Consider the following 14,751-nt stretch of genomic DNA (forward strand, 5'->3'; position numbering starts at 1 on the left):
AATTTTTCGAGGATTTTAGATTTTATTCTCAATTAGGACATAATTTATTACCATTAATTTATCCTTGGGTGTTTCCATCTAATGGATATCTCATTTGTAAGTAATCTAATTACTTACAGAATTAATTCCCTTTCAGCTAGACTTGTCTCTTGTCTTCAAAAACGAATACGAATTAGTAAGGCTGCCACAAAGGAATTGAGTTAGTGTCTAACACTATTATTAATTAAATCTAATTTAATTAATAATTCTTGCTCAAAAAAGCTCGTTACCATGAGTGGCCGTATAACAACGGTCCATGGAACTGAAAACTAGGTGAATATCTGTGTGAACATTTAGGCTCCCGAGTACATACAGGTATAATACTTCCGTTCTTTCGTCTCCCGACCTTTGTCTAGGGCATGAAATTTGATGTCGGTTCTCATCCTTGACTAGGTATATGTGCTTTAATACTTGAAACCGCATTACGCCTAATTGATCGATATAGAAACCTCTTTTCCTATTCGATCTATTCGATCAACCACTATAGCCACAGGTTCGTAAGGCGTGAAGGCGTCTCAAGTGCATATGAGATCACTCCATCATATACTGATAGGGGATGAATCCTCTTCTTGGAACTCATCATCCTTGCTACATATTCTGACTATACTAGGCGAGACTTATGATTTGCCTATGACACAATCACCTCTCGCGCACATCCAAGATAAAACCACTGTATGCATGTGATTGCAGTGATTTCTTAAGCCGAGAACTATTCCCATAGTATCAAAACGGAGATCCAAGTCATACCGACAAAGCTTCAAAAGCTTCTATATGACGATCCCCGCGAGTCAGTTCAGTCGATTCGGCTCCTAACCAATCAATCCACTAAGATCGCATAAACACACCTCGTCTATCACCGATGACATACAACACTCATCAAATGAATGTGATTCTTTAGTGCAAGTCTCCATAGATTAATAATTCTATAAAATTACAAATATAACTAGAACAATTTAGTACAGTATGATTCTATTGTTGTTACTTCTTTTTAAAATTTAAATATAGTTGTATTTCATTTCTAACTTTCCTTTACTGCAACTAAAAGTTTCAGCGTCGCGTTCTCATATAACAATAAAAAATTGCGAAGAATAATGTGAGTTCATTGACTCAAAAAACAAATTTGACTAATAAATTTTTAATTTATTAATTAGTTAATGCCTCTTTAATTTACTAAAATTCGATGATTCTGATATTATTAATTTATAAAGGTTTTACTTACTTTTAAAATGGTTGAGCCCCGGACAAGAGTAGCCTAGGCACGGGCATGGTAATCGATTGTGGTGCCCATCCGAGGTTGTCCTAATTATGTAGCAAATTCCTGAGTTATCGAATTTTGCCCAAATTTCGTCAGAGGACATGGACAATACAATTGGATTGTTGTCTACCTCATGGGAAATTTCAATTTCAATGAAACTTGGTTAAATTCAAATCAATCCTATAATAAATATAATATATTTGTTTATTCAAAAAAAATAATCAATTATATAATAAATATAATATTTATTTTGTAATTAATTTGATTCCACCAAACTTGATCCGAATAGAATTTTCCCTACCTCATTTTCCTCCCATCACGGGGATCTAACAAAGAGAAGGCTTTAATTATGTTCTCTATTTCTTCTTTGTTATGATTTATATTACTTATTATAATTTTTTACAATTTATTTAAATGGGTTCAAAATTTGGAAAAATGATTATTCTCGCATTTATATGTTTTGTTTAGATGTATTTTCATAGATTTGGCGGCAACGCCGCGGTGGATTTTGAGGTCACGGTGGTGGTTGGGGGCGGCGGATTATAAGGTGGTGAATCTGGAATTTTTAGTTTTATTTATTTATTTTATTTATTATTATTATTATTATTGTTGTTGTTGTTGGGTATGGATTGGTCACCAAACTCCAGGAACAGTACAACAAAATCAAATAATTACAAATTTCTATGGGTTGAAGAAACCCTTGTACAAATTAATTAAAAGCCTTACAAATATAAAGAATAATACCAAACTTAAACTTAAGAACTGCAAAACTAATGATAAAGAATGCATATAACATAAAACAGTAAATAAGGCTCAGATAGCTTAGATCCAAAGGCCACTAAGGTCAAAGGCCAACAACCCCAAAATATCACGATTGCTTATTCACAGAACCACCAAGATAAGCCACATAGACTTTAAACCACTGCACCACCAAAGAATGCCACACAGGCTTTTAATCACAGTGCCACAAAGGCATGACTATAAAGGCTATTAAATTAACCTCGTGCCTTCAAGTATAGAACATGAAGAACAGGTTAGTAAAGCAGATAGAGGGGAAGAGGGTTTTTACTTTTCTGTTTCTGTTATCTCCCAAACCACTTCTGCACTAGCTATTTAAAGAGGCTGACAATTAAATGGCCAGTGACAGACATCGAAGAAAGAAACGACAGTGGAAAGCGAGAGATTAAGGGGAAGGACCCAAAGGGTCAGAGAAATGATAAGAGAAAACAGATGGCACTTGTGGATTAAGGTTAGGGCTATGAGGAGGGATGGGAGAAAGAGGACAATATTTAAAAGGTCAGTAGATAGGTAAAATCTGTTGGATCGAGCTAACGGGTCAAGTGGCCCAATTAAGGGATTGGGCTCAGTAAAATTAATAAGTCGTCCAGTGATATTGTCAGGACCAAGCCAATTTGATTTGGGCCATTTTATTTTACAATTATTATTATTACTATTGATGATAGGACAGTTGGAGTGGTGAATTTGGAGGTTGGTGGCGAAATGATTGTCAGAAAAAATGAATTAAAATTATCACACAATGATTTAATACTTGATTCAATAAAACAAATGATAATATATTATAAAATTCCATCATTACGTAATGCAAATTTTATTACTCAATCTTTATTTATTTGTTTAGTTCAAAATCCATATATATTTGTCTAATTCAAAAGGCATAAAATTTTTAATGTATAATTTATTTATTTATTCAAGAATATAAACCTTTAGTAAATATTCTCTTTCTGATTTCGACAACGAAAATTTACCAGGTAATAAATTTAGTAACGAAAATTAACTTGCCGATAATTTTAGCAGCAAATTGTTTAAAATATATATTAAATAATATAGATTAGTAACGAGAATTTTGCTTGTTAATTAACTCGATACTTTCCAGCATCAAAATTTTCGTATTTTCTTACCGTGGATACAAATTTGTGGACACTCTGAAATCTTAACTTTCCTGAAAAGCTATTGTCCGAGGAGGCTAGTGCCAGTCATATGCTGCAAGAACCAAAGAAAGAATCAATGAGATAACCTCGATCAATCAGTCAAACAAAAGAACAATAAGTAGGCAAATATCACAATCTGACAGTCACAAATTGTCACGGAACTACTAAGCAAAGGCAAAACGAAATTGGGATCGAATTTTATTCAAACAACTGTGAGATCAGCGATATAAAAGAGCAAGAACAGTTGAAATGTTACTACACATTTCCTTGGATGACAACGTAGTTTTTGGGTCAAACTATGATGAGTGGGACTTGTGCTGCAAAGCCTCATGCAGTTCTTGTGCCGTTTCCGGCACAAGGGCACTTGATCCCAATGATGCAACTGGCCAGACTTCTGCATGACAGGGGATTCTTTGTTACATTTGTCAACACTGAGTTCAACCAGAAACGGCTAGTCCGGTCGAGAGGACTAGAATGGGTGCAGGGGTTCGACGATTTCCAGTTTGAGACCATAACGGAAGGGCTGCCACCGTCTGACCGTGATGCAACACAAGATCCGGTCGCCCTGTGCGACTCGATCAGGAAGAACTGTTTGCCTGTGTTCCGGGACTTGTTGGCTAAGCTCGTTTCGACCGTGGAGTTGCCAAGGATTTCATGCATTGTTTCTGATGGAGTCATGAGCTTTGCTATTGATGCTGGTGAAGAGTTGGGCATTCCTGTGGTCCAGTTTTGGACAGCCTCGGCTTGTGGGTTCATGGGATATCTTCAGTTTCATGAACTCATAAAGAGAGGCATCGTTCCACTCAAAGGTATTTTTGGGTATTGCAAGTTATGTTCTTTTGTTTGAATTGATATTGGAGCTAGGTACGTATTGAGTCCCTTACTTTATGTGATGTCAGATGAAAATTTCGTGAAAGATGGGTCGTTAGACAAGGAAATAGACTGGATTCCTGGCATGAGAAACGTGCGTCTGAAGGACATGCCGAGCTTTGTCAGAACAACGGACATTGACGACATTATGCTTAATTACTTGGGAGATGAAGCGCAGAACTGCCTGAGGGCTTCGGCTATAATCATCAACACTTTTAGTGATCTCGAACGAGAAGTTCTAAACGTAATCGCACCATTATCTCCACCAATATATGTTGTAGGCCCTCTCACTTTGCTCTCAAAGAGCATATCCAAAGGCCAAGCCAGCCAATTCAGGCCTAGCCTTTGGAGAGAAGACAGATCATGCCTGGAATGGCTGGACAAACAGGAAGAAAACTCCGTAATTGCATGGGGGCTCGCACAAAGCAAGCATCCATTTCTGTGGATCGTTCGACCGGATATTGCAATGGGGGAGTCAGCAGTGCTGCCTCAAGAGTTCTTTGAAGAGACTAAAGATCGGTGTTTGCTTACGAGCTGGTGCCCACAAGAAGAAGTGCTGTCTCACCCATCGGTGGCCTTTTTCTTGAGCCATTGTGGATGGAATTCGACGTTGGAGAGTTTGAGTGCAGGGGTGCCCATACTGTGCTGGCCTTTCTTTGCAGAGCAGCAAACAAACTGCCGATACATCTGCAAGGAGTGGGAGATGGGAGTGGAGGTGGATCATGAGGTGAAGAGAGATGAGATTGCAATGCTTGTGAGGGATGTGATGGAAGGGGAGAAAGGGAAGAAAATGAAGGCTAAGGCCTTGGAGTGGAAGGAGAAAGCAAAGGAAGCAACAAGAATTGGAGGTTCATCATATCATGACTTTGATAGATTTGTACAAGAGACTTTAAAGGATTATGCATTAAGGCCCCATTTACTTTGATTTATAAGATTGTATTTAAAAATTAGTATAGGTTAATACAATGTTTGTTTTGATATATGGCGGGCCGATATAAAATCAAGGCCCTGTACTAATTATTGTTACACTTGAATAACTAATACCGGTTGGGAAGGTGGTATAAAGTAGTCCTAAGGTTGCACCAAGATGTGAATGACCATTATACCCTCAAAATTTGATTGAATAATAATAATATGTTGTCTATTAAATTTTGTAAACAAGGGCTCAAAGGTAATTTTCCTATCAAAAGCATGTGGATACATCAAAGTAAATACTTGATAAAATTTATCATGTTACGATAACACATATAAATAAATACCTGACTAATTATACAAAAAATAATAATATTTATTTAATGAAGAAAATTCCTATTATTCATGTAGAGGGTGTTTGGCTAAATTCATAAGTTCCTCAAAACATCTTATAAGATACTTGACAGCTTAAAGTTTTAAATATTTGTTTGGCTAATATTTCTTTAAAAATCTCAAAATAAAATGTTCTGAATCTTATAAGCTTTGTTTTTTTTAAAAAAAAAAAAAGTTAACTTTCTTAACTTTTTTTATAAGATCTTATAAGCTATATAAAATTAATATGTTGGAGCCTCTCTCACCCCATTTCTCTTTTCTTTTATAAATATAAATTTAATGATTTTTTAAGTTAAATTAAAGTATTAATTACATTTAGACCTCCTCTAAAAATATAAAAGTTATACCTTTTGCTAAAAACAATATTGAAATTACACTTACACCCTCTCTAAAAAATCTCCATTTGCACGCACCTGACCTTCTTCTGTTAGAGTTTGGATAAAAAATACAGATATTAGCAAAAAATATTACATAAAATTTCAAAGCCCCTCATTAGTATTCTCATTAATATTTTTGTACTTATAAAGAGATAAATGTAATATGTATATATGGAGTAAGATCAACATCATTATATTTTTTTCCTTATAAGTACAAAATTATTATATAAAAATATTGAAAAATTAATAATTTTCGTAATCTTTTTGCTAAAGTCGGCATTTTTCATCCAAATTTTAACGAAATGGGAACAGGTGTAAACAATGAATTTTCAAAAGAAGTGTCGGTGTAATTTTAACACGTTTTCTTGGAAAAGTGTGATTTTACATTTTCAGAGAGGTTCAAAGTGTAATTAATCCTAAATTAAACTATAGTTTTAATCTTAATTTTCTATTTGTTTTTTAATCTATAAATTAAGTTGTGCCTGATCTTCCGAATTTTTGACCCTTCACGTTCCTAAGCATATCTGGATAATTCATTTACAAAAAAAAAATTATTATAGTGTTTATATTCACAATTTCATAATTAATTAAAAAAAATGTAAATTATAACTAAACTCAAAACAAGCCTAATCCTTAAGGTTATGAGGGAATTAAAAAAATTATTTAATTGAATATTTAAATGAAATATAATTACGATAGGATAAGAAGTAATACATTAAAGTTTTTATCAAAACATAGTCTTGGCGGAATTTTTAAAAATGATTACTAAAAAAGAAACCAAACGACATAAAGAATTATGTTTGTACTTAAAATATAAATTTAATCTGCTTAATCACAGGATCAAATATACACTAAAAATTCAAGTGATTTGTAGTTTAGACAAAATAAAATAAAATAAAACAAAAAAGAAGCCTTTTTCAGCATAATTTTGCAAGAGCATTTTCCTATTGAGTTTAATATAACTATTTATCGAAACTTTTGGAATAAATTACCAATTAAAAATCTAAATACTTTGGTTAGTAATTGGTCCCAAATAAAACCCATATCACATTTGAACTTTATAAATATTTTAGATGGATTAATTATTCAAAATTATCTTATTTAATTTGATTGGTCAATTTGAGTAAGACAAACTTTAATATGGCTCATTAGGAAAATAATTCATCTAAAGATCCATGATATTCAAGTCTAATAAAAAATAAGCTTTAAGCCAAAACAGAACGCAAATATCAATTATTTGATAATTTAAAATCGCATCTTGTGATTCAGGAAATAATGACTAAATCATAAAGGGTTCAATCAAATCACGTCACCTGATCAAGCAATCGTGGCAAGAATTTCTACCCTACAACTATAAATAAGAAAGTTTTTCGAGTTCTAGACAACAAGTGAAGCCACACGAAAAGACACAAGTGAAAATACAAATAAGAGAGCATCGAATCCATGACGTCCAAGGCAAAAATCAAAGCATTTGTCATTGAGATCAAGACATTTCAACTTTTAATTAACGTTATTAAAACACAAGTCAACCTTGGAGGCCTGATCAAACCTTTGGTTCCATCAAGAGATGATCAAGTTTAACCAGATATTCCAAGTTTTACAGCTTTTACTTAGAAAAAAAATCAAAAAGTCCTCGAATTAACGCTATTCAAAACTTAAGTAGACCTCGAAGGAGATCTAACATCAAGTTCCACCTTTGACATTGTCGAATCAAAAAATTACAAACTCAAGTAGAAATTTTATACCCACAAAGTTATACGATTAAAATTCAATTTAATCCCTGTGTAATATTTTCTTATCTTGTAATTTTTTTGAATTCAAGAATAGCATTAAAACAAGTCAGAGCTCGAATAGTTTGATGTTTTCACACATAGCCTACAGTTTTCTTATTAGTCCAATAGAATCCACAGAAACGTCTTAACAAATCAAACTGATGAAACTCGAATCCAGACGAGATGAAACGGAAGAACGGGGTTTAAAGACTCTAAGGCTGAAAACTGGAGAACTTCATATCAAAGGTGGTATTGCTTATGCATCAAGAGACATGAGAGGACATCCACAATGCACAACAGTTGGAGGTATTCCTCTTTATTCTCATCAAACAGTAAAAGAGGACTCTTGGGCAGCCTCCAACATTAGTCTGTGTTTTCTCTGTACTAAGGTTTCCTGAGCAACTCACAGTTACTGTGTGATACTTGGCTCTACACAAAATAACAGCAAACAAATCTACCAAATGAAGTGGGAAGTTCAACATGTATTACATGCTTAACAACATACATCAACGGCTTCATCCCCTCAACCAAGAATGCTGACCAAAAATAAAATCAATAAACTAGCATCAAAGCTTATATTGGTTTAGATGGTGAGCTATAATGACGAAGATAAACGAACACACAAAACAAAAATAATGAGAAGAAAATAAAGTTCCACCAACGAAGTGAAAAATTATAATAATTGCGTTAACGTTTTATCAATTACGGTCACAAACAACAAAATTAACAGAATATAAGAATACCTGGCGAGAAAAGAACTCAGGATAATTGTAGGCCTTAGTACTTGCGATTCTACGAAGCAATGGTTATTATAAAAGTTAATAGATCATACTAACCGGAGAATGTAAACTCTTCAACCTTCTTTTTTTGGCCCATAAGATTTTGCACAAATGGATAACGATGGAGTTTATCACAGGAATACATATACATTAGACCCTTGAACACAACACATGGATTTCAAGGGAAGAACCAAAATATTTCATTTGAAGTGATCCTCAACGAGAAGATACATTCCACTATATATTCTGCCTCTATACTTTGTTTATGTTTCTAATAAATGTATTGAGTTTTCCGAACTGAAAATTGATAGAGCATCTCAGATATACAGCAAATGCAAGCAGGCTTTAAGCTGAAAGTGTGTCAATAGTATGAAATATTGTGCCGACCTTTAATCAACCTTGCAGCCGCTCCCATTAGTCCCAAGCTTAGGAACGGGCACCATAAGGAATGACTTCAAGTAACTATATACTTCCTTAGTCTTCTCCATGTTAATTGCATGCCCTGCTTTCTTTAACACTACAAGCTGTGCATTGTTTTCCAAATGTCTGGAATGGAAGGATACTGAGTTAAAGATGATAAAAATGCCGTTGGCCATCAAGAAGACAATAATGTGTCTCCATAATATTGGCGCCGAATGAACAAGAACAGATGAAACAATATCAGTGAAGATTTACCTTAACAACCTATTAGCCAATTCCAATGGAAAAACCTGGTCATGTTCTCCCCAAATTATTAATGTGGGCTGGAAGGAGAGAAAGCATAATGTCAGCAAGACTTACGAGAAAGGATAGAATTCAGAAAGACAGTTAAAAGAGTCAATATAGTGTAAGAAACCTGAGTAATTTTAGGCAGATCCGAGAGCTTTCTGTCCTTGTGCAATGCGTAAATTAACTCTTTTCTTTCTTGAAAGTTCTCTGAACACATTACCTAGACGCTCATAAACATCCAAGATGGGATCAGCTTCAGAGAAAAGCATACAACTTTACATAAGTTGGTCGAAGTAACAGCCATTCATAATCAGAAGCTAGCATGTCAACAAGAAGTTCATTGAACAAAAAACCGACATGAATCAGCCCATAGCCATGGCATGGAAACTTGTATCACAAAAGATCAACCAACAAGAATACAAGTGACCTAAACCAGTTCATTGATTTAAGCAAGAACAAACAATTGCCACTTTTCCCAATTCACGATCCACATACAAGAGGATCAGCCCATTGACATCTCAATGAAGACTCTTTATGTCAAATTGGTGTTTCATCTATAGTCCAACACAAATGCTCGTGACTGCACATAATCAATATATATATATCCAACATCAAAGAAGGCCTAAATCAACACAATGTGCAATCAATGCCAAGTCCATTAACAATATATCAATACTAACTTCATCTCATTCTATACATCACATTAAATACTTAATCAACAGAACTATTAACCAACATCAAGAAAAGAACTTCATATATGCAAATCAAACACTTACATCAATAAAATCAGACAAAAAGCAAGAAGGCACACTCGTAACCGGTTTATAGAACGAAAGCCTCATCAACTCCCTCAACTTCTCCGGCGTTTGCGCCAGCAAAATCTCAATAGCCTCATCAACAGTCTTCACTTTAAACAACCCTTCCTCCATATCTTTCTCCTCCATGCAAACTCCGGCACATCCAATCACCACCCTCTCCACCGCGTCGGGGAACTGGGCCGCCATGCTATAGGCCACGAAACCTCCGTAGCTGAGCCCCACCACGCGCATCCGCCGCACGCCCATCGCCTCCATCGCCCTCATCACGCACTCGGCCTGGAAATTTTCACTCCTTTCAGGCCTGGTGGTGTATGATTCGCCAAAAAACAGCAAGTCCGGTACATAGACATTGAACTTGGACGAAAGGGGAGAAACAAAGTCGTTCCACTGCCACATTGCGTTGGCTCCGATTCCATGGATGAGGAGCAAAGTGGGCTTGCTGGGCTTGTGGGTTTTTGGGCCCCAGCAGTGGATTACGGTGCCGTCACCGAGGTCTGTGGTGGTGGACTTCAGGCCGGCGGTCGAAAAGGAGCATTTGTAACACCAGTCTCTTGATGCTGTGAAGCTGAAACACTTAGCCATCTGGGCTCTTTTTTCAGATTGAGATTTTTGGTATATCCACAGATTCTTGGCAAAGAGGGAAAGATTCGGCGAAAAATCTGGGATTTGGCAGCTGGATCCTGGGGAAAAAGTGGAAGATCGGAATTACCAAAACAATGAATATTGGTTCAGGAGGAAAGTGAGGAGAGTTGGTCTGTGCTGATGGCCTAATGCAGGCCATTAGTTTCCATTTTCATCACTCGAATAAATAAATTCGTTATCATATTTTTATAGGATAGTAACATTTACAACCCCTAATTTATAATCTGCATAAAACACTTTAATTTTTTTAAGTAATTATAAGAATTATCTCGGACAGTAAAAAAAACATTAGTAGTTTCTGAATGTTTATGTTTTTGGGGTGTATTATACAATTTTCAAAAAGTAAAAGTGATTTGTGTAAATAATATTAATATTTTTGCAAACTTACATAAATTCCACTCCATGAGATTGTAATTATAATTTACATTCACACCTCTTCAACAACACCCTCGATATAAATTACATTGAGGGGTATACTTGTAATTTTTATCACAACACCAATGAAATACTTTTTACGAAATGAGGTGATAAAAAATCAGGTTATTTACACTTAAATCCCCTTTAAAAACATAAAATTATAGTTTTTTCCAAAATACTTTTAAAATTGCACTTACACCCTCTTTAAAAATTCTTCATTTATACCTCAACCCCTTTCGTTAATGTTTGAACAGAAAATGCTAAAGTTAGCAAAAAAGAAATTTACATAAATTTTTTATTTTTCTCCTCATTCAACATTCTAATGCATATTTTTATACTTATGAAAAAATAAATATAATATATATATATATATATATATGAAGTAAGATTAACATCACTATATTTTTTTTCTTTATAAGTACAAAATTATTATATGTGAATGTTAAATAAGTATTAAAATTGAAAATTTTATACTAACGTCAATATTTTCTATCTGAATCCTAACAAAAGACGATAAAGTGTAAATAGTGAATGTTTAAAAAAGTTGTAACTTGTAAGTGTAATTTTAAATTTTTTTTTAAGGATTTTAAATATAATTAACCCTATTAAAAATATATTATCTATAGACAGGGGTGCGGCCTATGTCTTAATCTTTGACTATATCCAACGTTTGGCAACAATGGTTAAAATAATCACGTGCAAGATTTTCAACATCATTGTTTGTAATTGGGCATGGTAGTTCAACAAAACAACAAATCATGGATGGTTAGATAGATGACCACATGTGGAAATTTTAATAACTTATTATAAAAATATTTCTGATATTAAACAAGTCAAAAATTTAATTATGAACATATTACTCGATATACGATATAAGGTATATGTCACATTTAATATGATGTTTTATTACGATATATGTTTATCATGTTTATTGTATTTGATTAAGAAGGGATATCCGACCCAATCAGGTGTGTGTTTGTTTTCGTTTCAACTTGCCATAAGTTCTTCGTGTCTAAATTTTTATTGGACTAATGCTTGATTGTTATAAAATTCGAAAAAATGGAATAAATAATTACACCTACAGGTGCAAACGAACCGAGATCGAGCTCGACGAGTTGAAAAATATAGGCTCGTGCTCACGCACCTTGTCTGGTGCTAGAGCTTGAGCTCAATTAACACTAGTTAGGCTTGAGTTCTCGGAAGAGCTCATGAGCTTAAGCTCGAGCTCAATTATTTTTTCTTTTAAATATCTGGATTGTAAGAAAAAAAAGATAGACTATTATACTATTTGTAATACATTATTAAAAATCAGGAAGAAAATATTCACAAGAAGACCACAAAAAAGCAATACGATGAAAGAAAATTGACAGTCATGAAAAATCATTCGGGCCAATTATTTAAAAGGATGCATTTTGTTGTAGTGGATATTGAAATATAACGATAAAATTCGTATAAATTGTATCAAACATTTATTTACAAAAAAGTATCACAACATACGGAATTGTTGATTAAGCTTGTTTTAGATAATATAAATACCATATTTTAATATCATTTAAAACTAAAATATGAGTTGATGAATTTTGAAATAAAACTATTTTTTTGGAGTGTATTTTGAATTATAGTAATAAAATTTACATTGCATTGTATTACATATTTATTTTAAAAAAATATCAAAATTTAATAAATTATTACTTAAGCTTGTTTTTTAGATAATAAAAATGAAAATATCATATTTCATTATCATATAAAATAAAATAAAAGATATGTTGCATAATAATTTTAATATATAGTGAATTTTGAATATATATTTAATATAATATTAAATATGTACTAAAATATATAAAAATATTTATAAAAAAAAACAAATAATAAAAAAGGTGTGAGGCTCTCGAGCTCGTGAACATAATATAGCTCGAGCTCGAGCTCGAATAGCTCGCAAATTCGCTTGACTCATCTTGCATCCTAATTCCACCTAACCTGACCTACCATTTTAGGACAACAAAACCAATGACTGATATAACCTCAAAAATAAGTGGATAATGTCCTCTTTGCCCCTAATATCTAGATTATTTTCGGAAAGATCGGCCCATCAAATCTTATGTAATACTCTATTGTTTATCTATCGCACATTTTTGTACAACAATTTTAGCCCATCACATCCAAGTTTTAACTACGGGCAAAATTATATTTTTAGTCCTGTAACTTTAGATTGTCAGTATTTTTGGTCCTGTTACTTATTGAATTTATATATTTAGTTATTTTTTGACGAATTTAGTCTTAAACATCTCATATTTGGTCATTTTATGATGAGTTTAGTTCTATCTTGATAATTTTAGTCTCCTTTAAGCTGTAATAAATCTCATTTTTTGTCCTGTAAATATGATTCGTTAGGACTAAAATCGTCAATACAGGTTTAATTTTGCCCAAAAAAAAGGACTAAGTATGGGATGTTCAGGACTAAACTCGTTATAAAAAGAACTAAATGTGTAAATTGAGTAAGTTACCGGATAAAAAAAAACTAATAATTTAAAATTATAGGACTAAAAGTATAATTTTACCTTTAATTATGCATTGATCAATCACACCTTAATCCCATCCTTAAATATAAATGTGGATTAACATACAAGAATTTTCATCTTTCACATATTTCATTGCACTGATCACAAACATGCCAAGTTAGGTTGTTATCCTCGAGAAAATTGCAGTTTTAATCCTGTAATTTAGGGGTGGCAATTTTGATCGCGTACGAATTAATTTTTATAATTTAATTCTGTAATTTTAAAAATTTGACAATTGTGACCCCATTAAACAGGAAGCCCCAATGTTAAAGGTCTTGCGCCTTGCACACTTGCTTTTTTCGATAAAAAAGGACAAAAATTATCATATTTTTAAAATTATAGGACTAAATTGCAAAAATCAAATCATGCAGCACCAAAATTGCCTCCTCCCCGTACTCCTAAATTACAAAATAAAAATTGCAATTTTTCCATTTTCATTCAGCACTGCTCTCGACACACCTTATGCTGGAGGCATGTTAATATCCGGTGCTCAAAAATTATATTTTTATGGCTCTAATTTTTTTTGAATTATGAACTCTATTTATTTATTTTCTCGAAGGAAATAAAAAAATAGGTGATTTTCTAGTAGAAGATAATATTTTTATAATCTACTTGTTCATCACTACCCTTGTCAAACCCCATGCAGGGGCATGTCGATTTACGAAATTTGAAAAAAGATATTTTTAATGCTCTAATTTTGTAATTAAAAGATGTTACTTATAATTTTTTTTTCCTCTATGAGTAAAAATTATTGAATTTTCAAAATAAAAAATTAATTTTTAAAATCTATTTGTTCAGTACTACCTCTCATATAGGAAGCATGTTTATGTACGCTGCTTGAAAATTATATTTTTATGGCTCAAATTTAATAAAGTATGACTTTATCCATTTGTTTCTCCAAAGAGGAGTAAACAGTAGCTGAAATTTTAATATAAAATAATATTTTTATACTACTTGTTTAGCACAACTCTTGTTAGTGGAATTGTTGTTAAAAATTATATTTTTAAGAATCTAATTTTTTAATTATTAACGTTACCCCATCTCTAAATTACAGAATAAAAATTTTAATTTTTCCTATTACCTTAAGTTCTTTTGATTAGTTGGATTCTAAAAAGAATTATATACAAACAGAAAAAGGAAGCTTCTCTATTTATTGGCACTTAAATTTTACGTCGCCAAGGTAAACAAATCCGTTGTAGTCTAGATGGTTAGGATACTCGGCTCTCACCCGAGAGACCCGGGTTCGAGTCCCGGCAACGGAA

At 33.1% G+C, this 14,751-nt stretch overlaps 2 protein-coding genes and 1 non-coding gene across 3 annotated transcripts; 2 read left to right on the top strand and 1 right to left on the bottom strand.

Moving 5' to 3' along the window:
- Positions 1-3,496: 3,496 nt before the first annotated feature.
- On the top strand, positions 3,497-5,239 carry LOC105178425 (linamarin synthase 2). Its single transcript, XM_020698939.2, has 2 exons — positions 3,497-4,052; positions 4,143-5,239. Exons 1-2 carry the CDS (start codon positions 3,542-3,544, stop codon positions 5,036-5,038), a joined length of 1,407 nt encoding a protein of 468 aa, XP_020554598.1. The 5' UTR covers positions 3,497-3,541; the 3' UTR covers positions 5,039-5,239.
- A 3,118-nt stretch (positions 5,240-8,357) lies between these two features.
- On the bottom strand, positions 8,358-10,673 carry LOC105178306 (alpha/beta-Hydrolases superfamily protein). The gene is made up of 4 exons (XM_011101763.3): positions 9,831-10,673; positions 9,182-9,274; positions 9,022-9,089; positions 8,358-8,892 (listed from the first exon to the last, which is right to left on the bottom strand). Exons 1-4 carry the CDS (start codon positions 10,452-10,454, stop codon positions 8,736-8,738), a joined length of 942 nt encoding a protein of 313 aa, XP_011100065.1. The 5' UTR covers positions 10,455-10,673; the 3' UTR covers positions 8,358-8,735.
- A 4,005-nt stretch (positions 10,674-14,678) lies between these two features.
- Positions 14,679-14,751, top strand: TRNAE-CUC (transfer RNA glutamic acid (anticodon CUC)). The gene has a single exon. It is a non-coding gene; the product is annotated as a tRNA-Glu (tRNA).

The sequence above is a fragment of the Sesamum indicum genome, linkage group LG9 (genome assembly GCF_026168435.1).
Source record: "Sesamum indicum cultivar Baizhima isolate 11 linkage group LG9, ASM2616843v1, whole genome shotgun sequence".
In the NCBI taxonomy this organism is placed as follows: Eukaryota; Viridiplantae; Streptophyta; class Magnoliopsida; order Lamiales; family Pedaliaceae; genus Sesamum; species Sesamum indicum.